General features: G+C 30.9%; 3 protein-coding genes and 1 non-coding gene across 4 annotated transcripts; 2 read left to right on the plus strand and 2 right to left on the minus strand.

Moving 5' to 3' along the window:
- Nucleotides 1-17,269: 17,269 nt before the first annotated feature.
- TRNAR-CCU (transfer RNA arginine (anticodon CCU)) lies at nucleotides 17,270-17,342 on the minus strand. Its single transcript has one exon. It is a non-coding gene; the product is annotated as a tRNA-Arg (tRNA).
- Nucleotides 17,343-17,570: 228 nt separating this feature from the next.
- Nucleotides 17,571-18,415, plus strand: MED31 (Mediator complex subunit 31). Its single transcript, XM_076397587.1, has 3 exons — nucleotides 17,571-17,730; nucleotides 17,776-17,883; nucleotides 17,935-18,415. Exons 1-3 carry the CDS (start codon nucleotides 17,709-17,711, stop codon nucleotides 18,273-18,275), a joined length of 471 nt encoding a protein of 156 aa, XP_076253702.1. The 5' UTR covers nucleotides 17,571-17,708; the 3' UTR covers nucleotides 18,276-18,415.
- Nucleotides 18,416-19,470: 1,055 nt separating this feature from the next.
- LOC143193256 (uncharacterized) lies at nucleotides 19,471-20,325 on the plus strand. The gene is made up of 2 exons (XM_076399336.1): nucleotides 19,471-19,728; nucleotides 20,067-20,325. The coding sequence occupies exons 1-2, from the start codon at nucleotides 19,586-19,588 to the stop codon at nucleotides 20,224-20,226; spliced, it is 303 nt and encodes a 100-aa protein (XP_076255451.1). The 5' UTR covers nucleotides 19,471-19,585; the 3' UTR covers nucleotides 20,227-20,325.
- Nucleotides 20,326-20,479: 154 nt separating this feature from the next.
- slx1 (structure-specific endonuclease subunit SLX1) lies at nucleotides 20,480-21,728 on the minus strand. Its single transcript, XM_076399333.1, has 4 exons — nucleotides 21,434-21,728; nucleotides 21,330-21,381; nucleotides 21,088-21,273; nucleotides 20,480-21,008 (listed from the first exon to the last, which is right to left on the minus strand). The coding sequence occupies exons 1-4, from the start codon at nucleotides 21,610-21,612 to the stop codon at nucleotides 20,625-20,627; spliced, it is 801 nt and encodes a 266-aa protein (XP_076255448.1). The 5' UTR covers nucleotides 21,613-21,728; the 3' UTR covers nucleotides 20,480-20,624.
- Nucleotides 21,729-21,747: the final 19 nt, after the last annotated feature.

A 21,747-nucleotide genomic window follows, 5' to 3' on the forward strand; every position in this document is an offset into this window, starting at 1 on the left:
AGACCTCTGATGACGCCCTTGAGTTGCCTCTCCTGCAAGTATGAGAAGGATAATAGGGAAGGACGAAGGAGTATACTTCCTCTCCTCCATGATCTTGGTTTCCAATATGTTCGTCAGCGGTTTTGGGCTAGAAGACCACTCCCTCGGGTCTTGTCCTCGTGTTGCCGAATTCGATTGTACTGTTTTTAAGTATACAGAAGAGTTCCATATATTTTGTTTTGTCCCGGAGTACTATCGGCGGATTCTTCCTTACTTTTTGTTGTTTTTCTATGTCCTCCTCACTACATGGGAAAACAGTAGTGTTCATATCAATTTTCCTCTTCTGTGGTGCCTGTAGGAAGTTTTGCATTTCTTGGTCCATTTTATCCTGTGTTTATTTTTCCTTCTCAATTTTCCTGATTTGCTCTTAATAATTGCTAATTAATAATTCGTTTTCTCGCATGAACTTATCGTTGTGGGCCTGCATTTGCTATCTCAATGCGCGTAGCTCCGGGCTATCCTTGTTCATATCTGGGCTTTTATTCTTCCGTCCTTCCGTATAACATCATCATTGAGTTGTTTAAGTTTTAGTAATTCACTGATTTGTTTTTGTTGTTGAATTTTACATTTAGACGAGGGTGATCTGTGATTTTAATAATTGTTGCGATTCGGTCATTTTTTGGTTTCTTTGAAAAACTCCTTAAAGTGCTCTTCATATTGGGTGACTTATTTACTGGGCCTTTATTGAATAATCATTTGCAGCTGGCCAGGTATATTGGATTGCCGATACTTTGATGGTACCGACACTTTGTTGGGATGGCGATCGGTGCTACCAGCACGTCCGATCATTTCAAGCGCTCTACCACGACTAGTTAATAAAATGCTATTATTTATCTACAACAATCAAGACAAGAGGGTTAAAGCCAATAAGAAAAATCATCCCAGTCACGTCAACGATCGAGATTGATAAGTGCCAGAAACTATGGTTCAAAATCTACATTAAGCAGTAGGTCCTCTCCAGTCCAATCCAACCTTAGTTGGTAAAGAGAAGAGAGTAGAAAATATATCGAAACAACAATCAAAAGAGAAATCCGATATAGTGGCGTATATCCACTTTGCATTTTGTTACATTTTTTTCAACATAATTGTACCTATTATTAAAGAAACCCAATAAATTTTGTAAAAATACTGAAATTGTTAGGTAACGTTGCTATTAAGTTCGTAAATGTGAAAGAAGTAATTATTAATCAATAATGTTCAATAATAAAGGAATAATATTTCTCTTGAATTTTTTTTGTGGCAAAATTGAGAGGTTTAAGATTAATAATGATATGAGTATGTAAATATATCAATTAGAAACTTCTGATGAACATATTACATTTACTTCTCATTATAATTGCTGAAGTGGTTTCTTTACACCTCTTTAAACAAATGACTGTCTATTGTAGGGTTAAATGACTTTTAAAACGTTGAGAAACGCCATCAGTGGTAATTTCATACTATTTTTGTAGCTTGCTTGACCCCTCACTACACTTTTAATATACTACCCATCATGAAGATTGAGAGCCCGTTACTGTGCATATTGCATTTTGTTGATAATCCAGAATTAAACCATATTATATTATTTTATTTGGATTCCTATGATAGATCCAATTTTCGTCACCACCTATAAAATGCTACAAAAATCTTCTTGCTACGAATATTAATTCATGCAGTACGTTCTCCACCAATAACAACAGCCTTTTAAAAATAAGTTTTTGTCGTCGAGGAAAGGACGCCATACTGAACAGAAAGAGATTATCACATTAGAATTACTATACTATAAAATCTCAGTCGATCTGTTATACGAATGCTTAGATCCAAAATAATGTCCATTAACTTACCGATCAACGATGAATCGTGCATCTTACTTTACTCCAATGATAACCAGAAATCAGCGGACATAAGTTTCACCCTTGACAAAAACGACAGTGTCATTTACTTCATAAGTAAGTCTAAATCAATCAACTTCATAGATAATCGCTTGTAGGAAGTGTTTAATTTTACTATAGCAACAGATTTATCTATTCTAAATAGAGAATGCAATTCACAATCAACTCAGAACTGGATGAGAAAAAGTTTTACTAAAGAGCTGAAACTAAAATCCATCTCTTTAGGGAAATATGATAGTCATAAATGAAATAATGGATTGGATTGGTTCAACGAAAATCTCACAGACCGGAGCAGTCCATATTTAGCACATGCAAACAAGAATAATAGCCAATAAAAACATAAAATAAATAAAATATAAATACATAAAACGATAAAATGACAGCTAGTGTAGACTGTAGCTAAGACTGATAACGCTTGTATTACTACGCTATGTTATTAATATATATATATATATATATATATATATATGGACATACGCATTCCAATGAATGGAATACGCATTAAGAATTTTAATGATACTTTCATTGTACTATGACCACCCGAACAGAAATCCTTCATCGCATCTTATAAGTATTGATTTAAAATATGAAGGCTGAACGTGCGACTTCACTATAACAAAAAACATACAAAGAAAATAACACATTAATAAAAGAAGAAATTAACGAGGTTAAAACAATTCTGTATTTAAGATCCCAAAAACAATCTTTGGGTCTTAATTTTATCTATTTTAATAAAAATAATATTATTATACATTAAATTATTTATATATTATTAACAAGAATATATGGGTATTTCATAAAATATTTAAAATATTGTGGTTAACAAAATATTCTAAATTAAAATAACTAAAAAGCACAAGGGTAAAAATGTTAATCTCAGTATATTTAAAAAAAAAGAAATATTCGAATTTTAACTTCTTACTTTCAAATTCAAAACAAAATTTAAAGTCAATGAAAAAGTAGAGGAAAACGTGCGCAATTGGCTGACAGTTCGCCCTCAAACTTTTTATGAAGAAGAAATATTCAAGCTTCCAAATCGGTGGAAAAAGTGTGTAGAGCACGTAGGTGACTATATTGAATATGTTAAATGTTTAGTTTGTGTATACCATTGATCAATAAATTTATTTTACAAGGAACGAGTTCGAAGACAAAAAAAGGCAAGCCTTGGGCGAAAACCCAACTGAAACGCTCAAGGGTCATTCAGACAATTTATTAATTGAGGAATCAATTATTTTTAAACTTTGACATAGTATGGAAACCCAACATAGGGAAAATAGGTACCACACGAATTAACTGCATAATAAATAAACTGTTTCAATATTAGGGTTTCATTGCCTGTCAGACAATAAAAAAAGAGTTTTTGTGGCGTATTGGCAATTTTTTTCCTGTGTATAGTCCAGTAGCTTTATTGCCTCTACGTTACTGTGATTTAGTAACCTTATTTCAAGCTTTAAGGAGAAATCTTGGATAACGTCGTAGATCCATTTGATTTAGAGAACATCATACAGCTCTTCGTTGGTTGCGTAGTTATAAGCTTTACTAATTAATCGTAGAACCGTGTTTTGGCAGCGTTGGATTACTAGTTGGTAATCAAATTGAGTAATTGGATTAAAACATCGATAATAAAACTCCATATGTCCAAATTAGCTTAATGATTGAGTGATAAATCAATATTTTTGATTTTCGGTCAAGTATCTTCCGACTAACCAGTACAGTTTCTTGATATTTGAATTTGATCTGCTTTGCTTTTTGTAAAGCATGCTATTTCTAATTTAACCTATCATCGAGATGAATGCCGAGGTATTTAGCTGATTCTGTTTAAGGAATCGGGCATCCAACATGTAATTATATTATAATTAAGTTGTTATTCGGTCGCAACGAAAAAATTGACATCTGCAAGTTTGAAACTATTAACGGTAGCAATTTGCTCATCTTGCACTTTAGTCCCAAATGATGTACCAGGTTAAAAATTTGTGAGACGTCCAGGAATATTGCAGAGCAGTATTTATTTTCTTCAAATGCCTTTTCAACAGCAGCTGTTACTCTGTGTACTTGGTTAATTATTGAGTGATGACTTCTAAATCCAAACTGGAATTTTGATAATATTATAAATTGTTTAATACGTTTTAACAGCAGTTTCACAAATAATGTTGATATCGCAGGTAGCAGCGAAATAAGTAAGATCCGGCTTCCTCTATCGGTTTGTCAGATTTTTTAAGCATAATTATTTAGACAACCTTAAAAAATTTCGTAACATGCTTCAGCGTCAAACATTAAATATGTATGTCTATATGATAATTGCTTTCGTAAAATTTATTTCAGCACCGTTCTTTTCACTGCTATCTATCGTAGCTTGTATTTCAACTTATTTTATCTCGTCTTGTTGGAAATGCTGTATATTTTGTTTCATAAACAAAGCTCTTCCGCCTCGAGCACGTTTACTGGGATATACTGTCCAGTACACATCTTAAACCTGTATTTTAATGTATTTTTTTGCGCCCGATATGAGAGATACATCTATGTGACTTCTTATATAATAGACTTCTCACTACAAAATAAGACGATGAACTCACTGCATAACATGCAATATATTCAGGAGTGCCGCAAGGTAGTGTACTAGACTCGATACTGTATCTCCTATATACAACCGATCTACCGACCATAAAAATTACTGCAGTCGATAGAGCTGTCATGGCATCCCACGAAGATCCAAGAACAGCATTAAAGATCCTCCAAACACAACTTGTTAAAATACAACTGTGGCTCATGACAGCAAAATATACCCATGTAATATTCACTCTGTATAGAAGAAGAATCAAGTAATAACTGTTAAGTTTCCCAAGCCGAGAATTCTAACTTTCCTGGCATGCATCTGGACCGATGCTTAACATGGAAGAAACAGATACTTGCTAAACGAAAACAACTTGGGCTTAAACCATATCAAATGTGTTCGGCTTATCGGACGCAAATCCAAGCTATAATTAGATAACAAAATATTGATATACGAATCAATACTTAAGCGTATTTGGTCGTATAGAACCTAACTATGGAATACTACTATCCAGTTTAATATAGCCATCATATGCCAATTTCAAAAAAATGTGTGACGTGCCATTGTCGATGCCCCATACTATGTCTCTAATGAAGAGATACAACGCAATATCCTTCTGGAACCCATAACGAGTGTGATTAAAACTATCTATCTTAAGAAATTTAAAAGTAAATAAATACGTTAAGTACATAGAATACTTTAAGAGTGTTAGTGCACCCCATTGTTCTCGCTAATCAGCCTTCTAAGCTTAATATCCTTCTAGAACTCATAAAGACTGTAATTCAAAATATCTGTCTTAAGTACTTTAAAAGTAAGTAAGTATGTACGTTAAGTACATAGAGTACTTTAAAAAAGTGTTACTGCACCCTATTGTGCTCGCTAATCAGCCTTCTAATCTTAATATCCTTCTAGAATCCATAACGAGTATAATTCTAAATATCTGTCGTAAGTACTTTAAAAGTAAGTAAGTACTACGTTAAGTACATAGAGTACTTTAAAAAAGTGTTAGTGCACCCTATTGTGCTCGCTAATCAGCCTTCTAATCTTAATATCTTTCTAGAATCCATAACGAGTATAATTCAGAATATCTGTATTAAGTACTTTAAAAGTAATTAAGTACGTACGTTAAGTACATAGAGTACTTTAAAAAAGTGTTAGTGCACCCTATTGTGCTCGCTAATCAGCCTTCTATCTTAATATCCTTCTAGAATCCATAACGAGTATAATTCAAAATATCTGTCTTAAGTACTTTAAAAGTAAGTAGGTACGTTAAGTACATAGAGTACTTTAAAAAAGTGTTAGTGCACCCTATTGTGTTCGCTAATCAGCCTTCTAATCTTAATATCCTTCTAGAATCCATAACGAATATAATTCAAAATATCTGTCTTAAGTACTTTAAAAGTAAGTAGGTACGTTAAGTACATAGAGTACTTTAAAAAAGTGTTAGTGCACCCTATTGTGTTCGCTAATCAGCCTTCTAATCTTAATATCCTTCTAGAATCCATAACGAATATAATTCAAAATATCTGTCTTAAATACTTTAAAAGTAAATAAGTACGTACGTTAAGTACATAGAGTACTTTAAAAAAGTGTTAGTGCACCCTATTGTGTTCGCTAATCAGCCTTCTATCTTAATATCCTTCTAGAATCCATAACGAGTATAATTCAAAATATCTGTCTTAAATACTTTAAAAGTAAATAAGTACGTACGTTAAGTACATAGAGTACTTTAAAAAAGTGTTAGTGCACCCTATTGTGTTCGCTAATCAGCCTTCTAATCTTAATATCCTTCTAGAATCCATAACGAATATAATTCAAAATATCTGTCTTAAATACTTTAAAAGTAAATAAGTACGTACGTTAAGTACATAGAGTACTTTAAAAAAGTGTTAGTGCACCCTATTGTGTTCGCTAATCAGCCTTCTAATCTTAATATCCTTCTAGAATCCATAACGAATATAATTCAAAATATCTGTCTTAAATACTTTAAAAGTAAATAAGTACGTACGTTAAGTACATAGAGTACTTTAAAAAAGTGTTAGTGCACCCTATTGTGTTCGCTAATCAGCCTTCTATCTTAATATCCTTCTAGAATCCATAACGAGTATAATTCAAAATATCTGTCTTAAATACTTTAAAAGTAAATAAGTACGTACGTTAAGTACATAGAGTACTTTAAAAAAGTGTTAGTGCACCCTATTGTGTTCGCTAATCAGCCTTCTAATCTTAATATCCTTCTAGAATCCATAACGAATATAATTCAAAATATCTGTCTTAAATACTTTAAAAGTAAATAAGTACGTACGTTAAGTACATAGAGTACTTTAAAAAAGTGTTAGTGCACCCTATTGTGTTCGCTAATCAGCCTTCTAATCTTAATATCCTTCTAGAATCCATAACGAATATAATTCAAAATATCTGTCTTAAGTACTTTAAAAGTAAGTAGGTACGTTAAGTACATAGAGTACTTTAAAAAAGTGTTAGTGCACCCTATTGTGTTCGCTAATCAGCCTTCTAATCTTAATATCCTTCTAGAATCCATAACGAATATAATTCAAAATATCTGTCTTAAATACTTTAAAAGTAAATAAGTACGTACGTTAAGTACATAGAGTACTTTAAAAAAGTGTTAGTGCACCCTATTGTGTTCGCTAATCAGCCTTCTATCTTAATATCCTTCTAGAATCCATAACGAGTATAATTCAAAATATCTGTCTTAAGTACTTTAAAAGTAAGTAGGTACGTTAAGTACATAGAGTACTTTAAAAAAGTGTTAGTGCACCCTATTGTGTTCGCTAATCAGCCTTCTATCTTAATATCCTTCTAGAATCCATAACGAGTATAATTCAAAATATCTGTCTTAAATACTTTAAAAGTAAATAAGTACGTACGTTAAGTACATAGAGTACTTTAAAAAAGTGTTAGTGCACCCTATTGTGTTCGCTAATCAGCCTTCTAATCTTAATATCCTTCTAGAATCCATAACGAATATAATTCAAAATATCTGTCTTAAATACTTTAAAAGTAAATAAGTACGTACGTTAAGTACATAGAGTACTTTAAAAAAGTGTTAGTGCACCCTATTGTGTTCGCTAATCAGCCTTCTAATCTTAATATCCTTCTAGAATCCATAACGAATATAATTCAAAATATCTGTCTTAAGTACTTTAAAAGTAAGTAGGTACGTTAAGTACATAGAGTACTTTAAAAAAGTGTTAGTGCACCCTATTGTGTTCGCTAATCAGCCTTCTAATCTTAATATCCTTCTAGAATCCATAACGAATATAATTCAAAATATCTGTCTTAAATACTTTAAAAGTAAATAAGTACGTACGTTAAGTACATAGAGTACTTTAAAAAAGTGTTAGTGCACCCTATTGTGTTCGCTAATCAGCCTTCTATCTTAATATCCTTCTAGAATCCATAACGAGTATAATTCAAAATATCTGTCTTAAGTACTTTAAAAGTAAGTAGGTACGTTAAGTACATAGAGTACTTTAAAAAAGTGTTAGTGCACCCTATTGTGTTCGCTAATCAGCCTTCTATCTTAATATCCTTCTAGAATCCATAACGAGTATAATTCAAAATATCTGTCTTAAATACTTTAAAAGTAAATAAGTACGTACGTTAAGTACATAGAGTACTTTAAAAAAGTGTTAGTGCACCCTATTGTGTTCGCTAATCAGCCTTCTATCTTAATATCCTTCTAGAATCCATAACGAGTATAATTCAAAATATCTGTCTTAAATACTTTAAAAGTAAATAAGTACGTACGTTAAGTACATAGAGTACTTTAAAAAAGTGTTAGTGCACCCTATTGTGTTCGCTAATCAGCCTTCTAATCTTAATATCCTTCTAGAATCCATAACGAATATAATTCAAAATATCTGTCTTAAATACTTTAAAAGTAAATAAGTACGTACGTTAAGTACATAGAGTACTTTAAAAAAGTGTTAGTGCACCCTATTGTGTTCGCTAATCAGCCTTCTAATCTTAATATCCTTCTAGAATCCATAACGAATATAATTCAAAATATCTGTCTTAAATACTTTAAAAGTAAATAAGTACGTACGTTAAGTACATAGAGTACTTTAAAAAAGTGTTAGTGCACCCTATTGTGTTCGCTAATCAGCCTTCTATCTTAATATCCTTCTAGAATCCATAACGAGTATAATTCAAAATATCTGTCTTAAATACTTTAAAAGTAAATAAGTACGTACGTTAAGTACATAGAGTACTTTAAAAAAGTGTTAGTGCACCCTATTGTGTTCGCTAATCAGCCTTCTAATCTTAATATCCTTCTAGAATCCATAACGAATATAATTCAAAATATCTGTCTTAAATACTTTAAAAGTAAATAAGTACGTACGTTAAGTACATAGAGTACTTTAAAAAAGTGTTAGTGCACCCTATTGTGTTCGCTAATCAGCCTTCTAATCTTAATATCCTTCTAGAATCCATAACGAATATAATTCAAAATATCTGTCTTAAATACTTTAAAAGTAAATAAGTACGTACGTTAAGTACATAGAGTACTTTAAAAAAGTGTTAGTGCACCCTATTGTGTTCGCTAATCAGCCTTCTAATCTTAATATCCTTCTAGAATCCATAACGAATATAATTCAAAATATCTGTCTTAAGTACTTTAAAAGTAAGTAGGTACGTTAAGTACATAGAGTACTTTAAAAAAGTGTTAGTGCACCCTATTGTGTTCGCTAATCAGCCTTCTAATCTTAATATCCTTCTAGAATCCATAACGAATATAATTCAAAATATCTGTCTTAAATACTTTAAAAGTAAATAAGTACGTACGTTAAGTACATAGAGTACTTTAAAAAAGTGTTAGTGCACCCTATTGTGTTCGCTAATCAGCCTTCTAATCTTAATATCCTTCTAGAATCCATAACGAATATAATTCAAAATATCTGTCTTAAATACTTTAAAAGTAAATAAGTACGTACGTTAAGTACATAGAGTACTTTAAAAAAGTGTTAGTGCACCCTATTGTGTTCGCTAATCAGCCTTCTAATCTTAATATCCTTCTAGAATCCATAACGAATATAATTCAAAATATCTGTCTTAAATACTTTAAAAGTAAATAAGTACGTACGTTAAGTACATAGAGTACTTTAAAAAAGTGTTAGTGCACCCTATTGTGTTCGCTAATCAGCCTTCTAATCTTAATATCCTTCTAGAATCCATAACGAATATAATTCAAAATATCTGTCTTAAGTACTTTAAAAGTAAGTAGGTACGTTAAGTACATAGAGTACTTTAAAAAAGTGTTAGTGCACCCTATTGTGTTCGCTAATCAGCCTTCTAATCTTAATATCCTTCTAGAATCCATAACGAATATAATTCAAAATATCTGTCTTAAATACTTTAAAAGTAAATAAGTACGTACGTTAAGTACATAGAGTACTTTAAAAAAGTGTTAGTGCACCCTATTGTGTTCGCTAATCAGCCTTCTAATCTTAATATCCTTCTAGAATCCATAACGAATATAATTCAAAATATCTGTCTTAAATACTTTAAAAGTAAATAAGTACGTACGTTAAGTACATAGAGTACTTTAAAAAAGTGTTAGTGCACCCTATTGTGTTCGCTAATCAGCCTTCTAATCTTAATATCCTTCTAGAATCCATAACGAATATAATTCAAAATATCTGTCTTAAATACTTTAAAAGTAAATAAGTACGTACGTTAAGTACATAGAGTACTTTAAAAAAGTGTTAGTGCACCCTATTGTGTTCGCTAATCAGCCTTCTAATCTTAATATCCTTCTAGAATCCATAACGAATATAATTCAAAATATCTGTCTTAAGTACTTTAAAAGTAAGTAGGTACGTTAAGTACATAGAGTACTTTAAAAAAGTGTTAGTGCACCCTATTGTGTTCGCTAATCAGCCTTCTAATCTTAATATCCTTCTAGAATCCATAACGAATATAATTCAAAATATCTGTCTTAAATACTTTAAAAGTAAATAAGTACGTACGTTAAGTACATAGAGTACTTTAAAAAAGTGTTAGTGCACCCTATTGTGTTCGCTAATCAGCCTTCTATCTTAATATCCTTCTAGAATCCATAACGAGTATAATTCAAAATATCTGTCTTAAGTACTTTAAAAGTAAGTAGGTACGTTAAGTACATAGAGTACTTTAAAAAAGTGTTAGTGCACCCTATTGTGTTCGCTAATCAGCCTTCTAATCTTAATATCCTTCTAGAATCCATAACGAATATAATTCAAAATATCTGTCTTAAGTACTTTAAAAGTAAGTAGGTACGTTAAGTACATAGAGTACTTTAAAAAAGTGTTAGTGCACCCTATTGTGTTCGCTAATCAGCCTTCTAATCTTAATATCCTTCTAGAATCCATAACGAATATAATTCAAAATATCTGTCTTAAATACTTTAAAAGTAAGTAGGTACGTTAAGTACATAGAGTACTTTAAAAAAGTGTTAGTGCACCCTATTGTGTTCGCTAATCAGCCTTCTATCTTAATATCCTTCTAGAATCCATAACGAGTATAATTCAAAATATCTGTCTTAAGTACTTTAAAAGTAAGTAGGTACGTTAAGTACATAGAGTACTTTAAAAAAGTGTTAGTGCACCCTATTGTGTTCGCTAATCAGCCTTCTAATCTTAATATCCTTCTAGAATCCATAACGAGTATAATTCAAAATATCTGTCTTAAGTACTTTAAAAGTAAGTAGGTACGTTAAGTACATAGAGTACTTTAAAAAAGTGTTAGTGCACCCTATTGTGCTCGCTAATCAGCCTTCTATCTTAATATCCTTCTAGAATCCATAACGAGTATAATTCAAAATATCTGTCTTAAGTACTTTAAAAGTAAGTAGGTACGTTAAGTACATAGAGTACTTTAAAAAAGTGTTAGTGCACCCTATTGTGTTCGCTAATCAGCCTTCTAATCTTAATATCCTTCTAGAATCCATAACGAATATAATTCAAAATATCTGTCTTAAATACTTTAAAAGTAAATAAGTACGTACGTTAAGTACATAGAGTACTTTAAAAGAATGTTAGTGCACCCCATTGTGCCCGCTAATCAGCTGTATGTGCAACATCAGATTTAATTATAGGACATATATAGACTTTAAAATAACATTTAGAGGAGGACTAACTAATTAAGATAATATTTTACACCGGATATGAAGTGTATATGTTAAGCATGAGATATGCTATTTGCCCACTGGACAGATTGCTTAACCGCTAAGAGTTAGGGGTGTTGGCCACCGAAAAAAATATCGATACATTGTTTTCCATATTTTTTAAAAATATCGATATATCGATATATCAGAGAAAACAAAAATATCAATATATTTTTGGCCGAGTTCAGTTCAAACCTTCGTAGGGTGAAGATTTTCAATACGGTCCAAGCTATAAAAAGATACCTTTTTTTAAAAAAACCCAGTATTTTATTACGGTTATTTAATAGAGTGTTAAAAACACATAACAGATGCGGCTATCCGTCTCTCAGTGGACCTAAAGTGTAGTGAATACGTGTTTACGTGACCAGACAAAAGGACTGCATCTCAGTTTTATTAGTGTTTAAAATTATTTCATGTTATTTTACAACAGTCCTTTTGAAATTCATTTATAGTATTTATAGTAAAAAACTAGTGCTAAAATAACGTACGTGAAAAATGAAGTGCGTGAAATAAACAATGTATTTATTTTATTTTTTTATCCTCTGGAAGTAAATTAAATAAAATATTAAAAATTAAAAAATGGCAAACCATAGCGATTCAACCAAATCACCTGCACACTTTGATATAAGATTAGAACAAACAGCAATAACGCAAACTCCACCATCAGAATGGACTACAGTCATTAACAAAAAACGATTGAGAAGTCCAGAAGAAGAAATCGCGAGGAAACAAACAAGAATCAGTGACTATTGGATGCAGAAACCGATAGAGACAAAAAACAGTTTTAGCAACCTGTCGGAAGAAATTGAAGAGAACATACAACCAAGCCCTGAAAAAGTTGTTCCGAAACCACCACCAATAACAGTCTATAAGGTAGGAATAATAAAAAATATCCATGACTTATTAAAAACCATTACTACGAACTACACAATTAAAACAGTGAGCTATGAAACAATTAAAATCCAATTGTTCGAAGCGGATCACTTTAAAGTTCTTATAAAAGAATTAGATGAAAGAAATACCCAATACCATACATTCAGGCCAAAATCCGAGAGAACATTTAAATTCGTATTAAAAGGATTACATCACGGGACGGACTTTAACACCATCAAGGTAGCACTAGCTGAAAAAGGCCACGAGGTCGTAAATATTCACAATATACGACATCACACGACAAAAAAACCTCTGCCTATGTTTTATATAGACATAAAACCTAATGGAAATAATAAGGCGGTGTATGAAATCACCAAATTGGAAAATAATATTATTAAATGCGAACCACCACATATAAAAAGAATTATACCACAATGCACAAGGTGTCAAGCGCACGGGCACACAAAGACTTACTGTCGCAAATCATATAAATGCGTCAAATGTGCAGGAGAACATAAGACAGGAGATTGTACTCGTAAAGTTCGCGATGAAAAAGTGAAATGTGTTAACTGTAACGGAAATCATCCAGCGAACTACAAGGGTTGCGCAGTTCACAAGCAACTACAGCAGAAACTCTATCCTGCCTTAAGGGAAAAAAGGCATCAACAAAAACAATCCACTTCTACCAATCTACCACTACCCACCAGAACAAGTCAACCAGACATAACTTATGCCCAAATAGTTGAAAATGGTTCAGCACAAAAACGAGAGACAATATCTCAACCTACTGAAACTAGCAACATCTCAAGATTAGAAAATATGATGGCCAAACTAATGGATCAAATGAGTACGATGCTTGGTCTACTCACAACCGTCGTCAGCAAACTTGCCTAATGTCTGAAACCAATAGCTACAAAATCGCCGTCTGGAATGTCAATGGGCTCCAACAACACGCCAGGGAACTAAAAATGTTCGTAAATGAACAAAATATTGACGTTATGATGGTTTCCGAAACACACTTTATGGACAAGAATTATCTGAAAGTTCCTAAATATAAGCTTCATCATACAAATCACCCTGATGATAAAGCACATGGAGGTACAGCCATAATAATTCGAGATGATATAAAGCATTTCGAAAAAGAAAAATTCCGCAAAGACTACCTGCAAGCCACCAGTATAACCATAGACGAAGTCCATGGACCATTAACAATTTCTGCGATGTATTGCCCACCCAAACATAACAACAAGGCAGAACAATTTCAAGAATTCTTCAGTACGCTAGGTAATAGATTTATAGCAGGAGGAGATTATAATGCAAAACATTTAATGTGGGGTTCAAGAATAATAACCTCAAAAGGTAGAGAACTGCTCAAAGCCATAAGGAAAGATAACTTACAACATATCTCTACTGGTGAACCAACATATTGGCCTTCAGACAGAAATAAAAAACCAGATACAATAGATTTCTGTATTACAAAAAATATTGATCCAAAAAAGTGTCAGGCAGAATCATGTTTCGACCTGTCTTCTGATCATTCACCAATAATAGTAACAATTTCTTCAAAAATTACCATCAAAGATAAACCCCCTTCTCTGTGCAATAATAGAACTAACTGGCCCTCATTTAGAGAAAACTTAGACCAATATATCTCTCTAAACTTACCGTTACAAACTGAAATGGATATAGAAATAGCAGCAATAAATCTTACAAAAAATATACAGGAGGCAGCATATTCCGCGACTCCCAACAGTGAAACATTTCCAAGAAAAAATACACATATATCATGTACAATACAGAAAAAGATAGCAGAAAAAAGAAAGTTACGACGAAATTGGCAACAGCAAAGGACTGAAGAGAATAAAAGAAAATTTAATAGGGCCATAAAAGAGCTGAGAGATCTAATCCAAATTGAACAAAACCAAGGCATTCAAGAATACCTAGAAAACTTGACATCAACTGAGGCTACAGACTATTCGTTGTGGAAAGCAACAAAAAAGCTTAGGAGATCCCAGCAGCATAACCCACCTATTAAAACAAGCGAAAATAATTGGGCGAGAAGCAATAAAGAGAAGGCCGACATTTTCTCAAAACACTTAAAAAATGTTTTTAAACCTTTCCAGTCTCAGCTACATAAAGATGACGAAAATAAAATTACTAGCTCTCTAGATTCGCCATTTCAAATGGATTTACCGCACGAGAAATTAACGGTCAAAAAAGTTAAACATACAATAATGAGAGAGATTAATATTAAAAAAGCCCCTGGTTATGACTTAATTACTGGCAAAATTTTAAAAGAACTATCAGAAAAGGCTATAAAACTATTAACATATATTTTTAATGCTATGCTACGAATTAATTACTTCCCTAGTATCTGGAAAGTAGCTAAAATATTAATGATACTTAACCCAGGAAAAATACCAGAAGATGTGACCTCCTACCGACCTATAAGTTTATTACCAATAATCTCGAAAGTTTTCGAGAAATTATACATAAAAAAACTAAACTATATAATAGAAAAAAGAAAAATTATTCCAGAACATCAGTTTGGCTTTCGCAATAAGCATGGGACTATAGAACAAGTGCATAGACTTGTAAACCAAATAAACGCTGACCTAAATGCCAAAAGATATTGTTCGGCTGCTTTCCTAGACATATCTCAGGCTTTTGACAAAGTATGGCATAAGTGGCTTGCAGGTTAAACTAAAGAAACTTCTCCCTCATCCGGACTATCAGCTACTAAAATCGTATCTCACTGACAGACATTTTATTGTAAATCAAGGCGATGAACATACCGAATTAAATCCCATATATTCGGGAGTTCCGCAAGGTAGTGTACTGGGTATCTTCTGTATACGGCTGATCTGCCCACCACAAAAATAACTACTGTGGCAACATATGCAGACGATACAGCAATCTTAGCATCCCATGAAGATCCAGTCACAGCATCAATAAACCTACAAACCCACCTGGAGCAAATACAATTATGGTTGAAGACATGGCCCATTAAAGCCAATGAATCAAAATCCACGCATATAACGTTTACCCTGCTTAGAAAAACATGTCCACCAGTAAATATCAATCATCGTCAACTCCCCCAAGCAGAGCATGTTAAATATCTTGGTATGCATTTAGATCGACGCCTAACCTGGAAGAAGCACATACTCTCTAAACGGAAACAACTAGGACTAAAATTATATCAAATGTATTGGCTCATTGGGCGCAAATCCAAGTTATCATTAGATAACAAGGTATTGCTGTATGAGTCTATACTCAAGCCCATTTGGACATATGGAATTCAACTATGGGGTACCGCTAGCAAATCTAATATATCCATCATTCAACGGTTCCAAAATAAGGTATTGCGTGCCATTGTTGATGCTCCGTACTATATTTCAAATAAAGTGATACAACGCGATATTCCTCTAGAACCTATAACGAGTGTAATCCAACGTGTTTGTGTGAAGTACTTCGAAAGAGTGTCAGTGCATCCCAATGTACACAAATCAGCTAAATATGCGACGTGATAGTGAAGTGCGTAGACTAAAACGTTTAACACCACCTGATCTGATTACTGGACATATGTAGAGTTTAGAATAAGTGTTAGAATAAGTCTAATTAATTAAGATAATATTTTGTACAGAAGATTGCTTAATGAAGTGATTTTCTACATGCCATGTATATATAATATAAACAGAAGAAATACTTATTGCCAATAGGGCAGATTGTGGACTCACGAAGAGTAATAAAAAAAAAAAATATTTTTGGCAACAAGTATAAAAAATATCGATATTTTAGACAAAATATATCAATATTTTTAAGGAAAAATAAAAATAGTCAAATATTAGCCTAAAAAATACATAATTTTTCTAAGTATTATAAAAATTAGTGATATTTTTGATAGACAATGATGATGGAATATCAAATCCTTCAGTAAGAATATTATATCTAGGCGGAGTATAGATTGCACTTGCAACAGACCGAAAAACATATATATAGTAAATAAATAATCAACACTTCTTTACATACAGAACCGACATACAATAAGAATTATTTAGATCAATAAACTAATAAATCAAAAACAAAAAAATAAATCGAGTTACAAATAAGTGTTTAATTAGTTGTTTAAATTTATTGTGATCTCTTCTTCACTTAAAAACTCATATATTGGAAAAGATATAACTTTTTCACATTTCTAGCAACACCGCAATACAGTAAGAGGTGTTGTCCACCAAGAAAAATATCGATATTTCGATATATCGATATTTCAAAAAATATTACTTATTAATAATTACTTATTTTAAAAAATATTGATATATCGATAAGAGTATATACGGAGAAAAAAAATATCGATATTTTTTCGTAAAATATATTGATATTTTGAATAAACCCTTAGTAACATTTGCCAATCCACAGAGTATTCATAACATTCTACAAAAAACGTTTCATTTTGATTTACAAGCAATTCAAACGCGATATTGAATCAGTTGGAAATTAAATTGTCAGTTAATTCGTGTGGTAGCTCTTGAGCCCTCGTTTTGGATTTTTTTATCACATGTAAATGCCTGAAAACAATTGATTCATTAACTACTACATCAACTACAACTACAGCTATAATATATACACTTTTATTAGCCTTATAATGATATTATTTATTAGATCATAAGTATCATAATTTATTTTAATATTATTTTTACTTATTTAATCTCATTTAATTTTTAAAAAACATTTCAAAAATATTCAAAGTATTAAAAAAATTTAATTTACCCCTGGTGGGACTCGAACCCACAATCCCCTGCTTAGGAGGCAGATGCCTTATCCATTAGGCCACAGGGGCTTGTGACATGTTATTTTTATACAGCAATACTTGGGAAATATGTTAAATATATCTAAATTAGAATTATAAATTATTTGTTTTTTATATACATATACTTTTCTTTACTAAATAAAATTACCGTTCATACTACCAACTGAATTTTTAAAATTTTGAATAAAAGCAAGAAAACTCTAATAACTACCATTTCCAGGGTCTCTGTCACCAAAATTTAAATTTCCCTAAGCCAAAGCGATATCAACCAAAGACAATTTGGTAGTAGCTGATCATATTGGTGAAAAAAAATAACCACCATCACTTCAGTACATGTAGACAACCAGCATAGCAAGGTAAACGTAATTGAAGATAAATTATAAACGTAGAAATAGTATGGCGGGTTTAGGAGTTAAAAGTAAGTAAATAATTTGAATAGTTATTTTAATTCTACTTTTAAAAGGCTGGAATTATGCTTCAGGGGTAGCTGAAACAGAAGACCAACAAAAACTACGATTTCAAATTGAATTAGAATTTGTTCAGTGTTTAGGAAACCCAAATTATTTAAATTGTAAGTAAATAACCTTAAAATTATACGTAAATTATTCGAGTAACATTTTAGTTTTGGCACAAAGAGGGTATTTCAAAGATTCCACTTTTATAAATTATTTGAAGTACTTATTATATTGGAAAGATCCTGAATATGCTAAATATTTAAAATATCCAATGTGTTTATACTTTTTGGATTTATTACAATACGAGCACTTTAGAAGAGAATTAGTTAATGCTCAGTGTACTAAATTTATTGATGATCAACAAATTTTGTTATGGCAACATTATACTAGAAGAAGAAGCAGACTGATGACAACAGCTACCTCAAATGGTGTACCGGCTGATCAAAGTTCGAATATACAGCCACCAAATCCTCAACAAAATGGACATATGAATACAAAAATGCAGTAAATATATATGACATAATAACTGTAAAAATGTACAATGAAATAGTTAAATTAAGTTTTAAAATAAGGCATAACTTACATTAAGTCTATGGGATGTATAAATATTTAATGATTTTTTTATTAATAAAATATTTTGTTTTATAAGTATTTATTTTAATACCAATCAAATGTTTGCAATTCTTTAATTAGTGAAAATACACTATGTTATTAGTTTTGTTACTAAATAAATGAAATAGAAGTAAGAACGAGACTATTAGAAATATGAAGTCCACAGTAATTTTCAATAGTGTTGTTTGATTGAAAATCACTCATCGAAAACAAAATATTCTACACCATTATGATCAAAAAATAGTTCTATGTAAAGCAGATGAAGTTATTCATTATATATCCTTTCGCCCAGAATAAAATATTTAACAAAAACTACACTACAAAAGTTCTTTTTTTGATTTTTTTCTCATATAGAACTGATTTTGTATCGCTTTATTTACCAGATTTACCTTTATTAACAACCTATTATCTTCTAGTACATACACTTGAAACCCATCTTACCGACATTGTATTGAGTCCAATAAGATAATTAAAACCGAATGGAAAAGGCTTTAATGGCTAATACAAAGTCAAATTTCTATTACTATTTAAAAGACTAAAAATGTATTGGCATTGTGTTCAAGAGAAACTATCTACTATGAAAGATAGTAATTAAATTTTGAAAATAATTAGCCTATTTGGGCTTTATTTCATAAACTTTAGTATTTCTTTGATAATCGTTATAGACTACTAATAATTAAGAGAAATTCACATGAAATGAATGTACAATCTTAGACACTTATTTAACGAAGATATGGGGTTCTCTGTTTTTATGTATTAAAGAATTATACGTTCAAATTACTTCATCCAGAATGGAATCGAACACTTTTTCTCCATAAGTAATATCATATACGCTGTCTGAATGAAAGTTGAATGAATCTTATTTTGGAAGAAGAAATTTACATTTTTAACGTGCCGATTTTAATATATAAGCCGCTGAAATACATTTGACCCACATTCCACGAACCTTAACGGTATTTATCGTTAAAATTCAGTACCACAGCTTGTCTGCTTTTAAACCATCTAAATTTCAATTTTAACACCACCAGTGTAAGTTAAAAAAGTACTAGAGACATGCTACAATATAAAAGTAATAGAAACTACAGTTGTTTGGTATTTCGAAGTTAATCTTATAGAAGAGTAGTTACCGGTATAGCCATTAAATAATAATATAACTAAATTTCAAAAGGGTTTACAAAGTTTGTTAATTGTGTTGTGGAATTTAAAATGCGCTTCTACCGAATTGCGTTACTTTTACTGATTGTTGTATTGTTACTAACTGATACCTGTGGTGCAAAAAAGAGGAAATCAAAAAAGGCTAAAGGGCAAATATTACGACAAAAAGAAACAAATGCTGTTAATTTCATAAGGTAATAATTTAAAGAAACATATTAAGGACATATATAAGTATGAATAATGCAGATCAAAAATAACTATATGTATTATATAGTAATTATATGTGTATGTATCTAATGCTATAATATATACCATAATAAAATATAGATATAAACATTTAAATTAGTTTAACCATATGTCAATACTTATTTTTCAGATATATATTTAACAATCTCTTTTACATGTTAACTTTGCATATTGAATTTCGGTAAATAAAAACAATTAATGTCATTGATAATACTGTTTTAGTTTCAATATAAGAATCAAAAATATTTATTTTCGGAATACATTATATTAAACTATTTTAATTTAGGTTAGCTGTTATGAGGCTTATATATGGAGTAGCAACTAGAGTTGGCTTTGGGGAGCCTATTTCTGAAGCTTTAAATGGTGCATTTGTACCACCTGGAGTCGACGAATATGACGATTATGGAGGTGGTCTATTTAGCGACGACGATGATTATGACTACTGAAACACATGTCAACATCACATTATGCTTTAAACCAAAAGACAGTGTAAAATATACTCATATTTATTTATTTATTTATGCAATATTATAAAAGTACTGAAACAATAAGCCTTTTCCTTAATTCTATTACATATAATTTATTTAAATAAGAATACATTAACCAGTTTCCATGACACAATTTATATAAAAATACAATTTTTCAGATAATATAAATTAATAGCAATATAAAATTAAGTAAAAATCAGTCAGTGTCAATTTATATATTTAATGCAATCAATAGATGAATTAAACACCAGTAAAAAATTAATAAAACAGAACAATCTAAATCAATAAAATGTCTTGCAAATTAAAAATTACTTTAAAATTATCTTTAAAAAAATATACTCAAATAAAATATTCCATCAATCATCTTCATCAGAACAATAAATATCATTTGTAGTTTGAATATCAATTTCCATATGTTTGTCTCTGTAGCATCCTTTAAATTTTCTAACAATATCACCCCACAAAAGCTCACAGTGGCATTTTGGGCATTTGCCTTCTATGGGTACATATTCTCCATTTGATAAAAATAACTTTGACATACATAGTATATGACAAGCTATCGAACAAATAGAATTCAAACAGTTTACTTCTCTACCAATTGCTATTTCTTGAAAACAGATATAACACAAATTAGTTTCCTTTAATGTAAATTTATCAGAAAAATCGATAGACTTAGGCAACTTTTTACTTATTACTGGTCCATAGCATACAGGCATATGAAAAGGTGGAATTTTTTTAATCTGCAACCAATATAACATGTATACATTTTAATAATAATATGTAATTTTAAGAATATATTAATTAATTCAAAATACATACTGGAAAATCTCGTGTATATTCATGATTTAGCCAACGAATTGTCAAAGGTAATCTATTCCATGGCCCAACTTGTAACATTTCAGATAATATTCGAAGACAAAAATCATAAACTTTTTCATAGGACTTTTTTTTTGAAACATGTTGAAGTCTTCTTGATATATGTGGATGTTGCCATGCCCATTCAAACTAACAAAAATAAATGATACAAACAAATTTAAACCACAATAATTATTTTTACCAACTCTTAATGCTGATATATCATTTGGAAAACCATGTATAATCATAACCATTGTCCTAAAACAATAATATGCATAATAACGCCTTCATAATATCTAGAATATCATACCATGGACCTCTATTACTGGTTTTCCAAGCACCTCCAAATTTTTTACCTTTATTGTGCTGTTTTATTCTTCTATTCGGATCCACTGTATATCCAATGTAAGTTCTTCCAAGGTACTTTGGATTTAGACAATATAATAAATAAACACCATAAAAGTTTTCGATTGTTGACGTATTCTCCATAATTTGAATTTTAAAATAAAACCCAAATTTAGCATAACCCGAATAAAGAGATATTTTTTTCTGAGAATACTATTTAAAAATCATATTGGCAGACGACAGTAAAACAAACCTTTTACTCCTCTTATAGGCAATAGG

This window comes from Rhynchophorus ferrugineus, unplaced genomic scaffold, assembly GCF_030347505.1.
Source record: "Rhynchophorus ferrugineus isolate W39M unplaced genomic scaffold, kcgeb_rfMv2 rfM3, whole genome shotgun sequence".
NCBI lineage: Eukaryota > Metazoa > Arthropoda > Insecta > Coleoptera > Curculionidae > Rhynchophorus > Rhynchophorus ferrugineus.

Excerpts from the sequence above, each read along its gene's own strand:
- MED31 (XM_076397587.1), top strand. The coding sequence starts at position 17,709 with ATGGCGGGTTTAGGAGTTAAAA. Across the intron at positions 17,731-17,775 it reads GGCGGGTTTAGGAGTTAAAA|GCTGGAATTATGCTTCAGGG; the intron begins GTAAGTAAATAA and ends TACTTTTAAAAG. Across the intron at positions 17,884-17,934 it reads AAACCCAAATTATTTAAATT|TTTTGGCACAAAGAGGGTAT; the intron begins GTAAGTAAATAA and ends GTAACATTTTAG.
- LOC143193256 (XM_076399336.1), top strand. The coding sequence starts at position 19,586 with ATGCGCTTCTACCGAATTGCGTTACTTTTACTGATTGTTGTATTGTTA. Across the intron at positions 19,729-20,066 it reads AATGCTGTTAATTTCATAAG|GTTAGCTGTTATGAGGCTTA; the intron begins GTAATAATTTAA and ends ATTTTAATTTAG.
- slx1 (XM_076399333.1), bottom strand. The coding sequence starts at position 21,612 with ATGGAGAATACGTCAACAATCGAAAACTTTTATGGTGTTTATTTATTA. Across the intron at positions 21,382-21,433 it reads ACCAGTAATAGAGGTCCATG|GACAATGGTTATGATTATAC; the intron begins GTATGATATTCT and ends TTATTGTTTTAG. Across the intron at positions 21,274-21,329 it reads ATGATATATCAGCATTAAGA|TTTGAATGGGCATGGCAACA; the intron begins GTTGGTAAAAAT and ends TATTTTTGTTAG.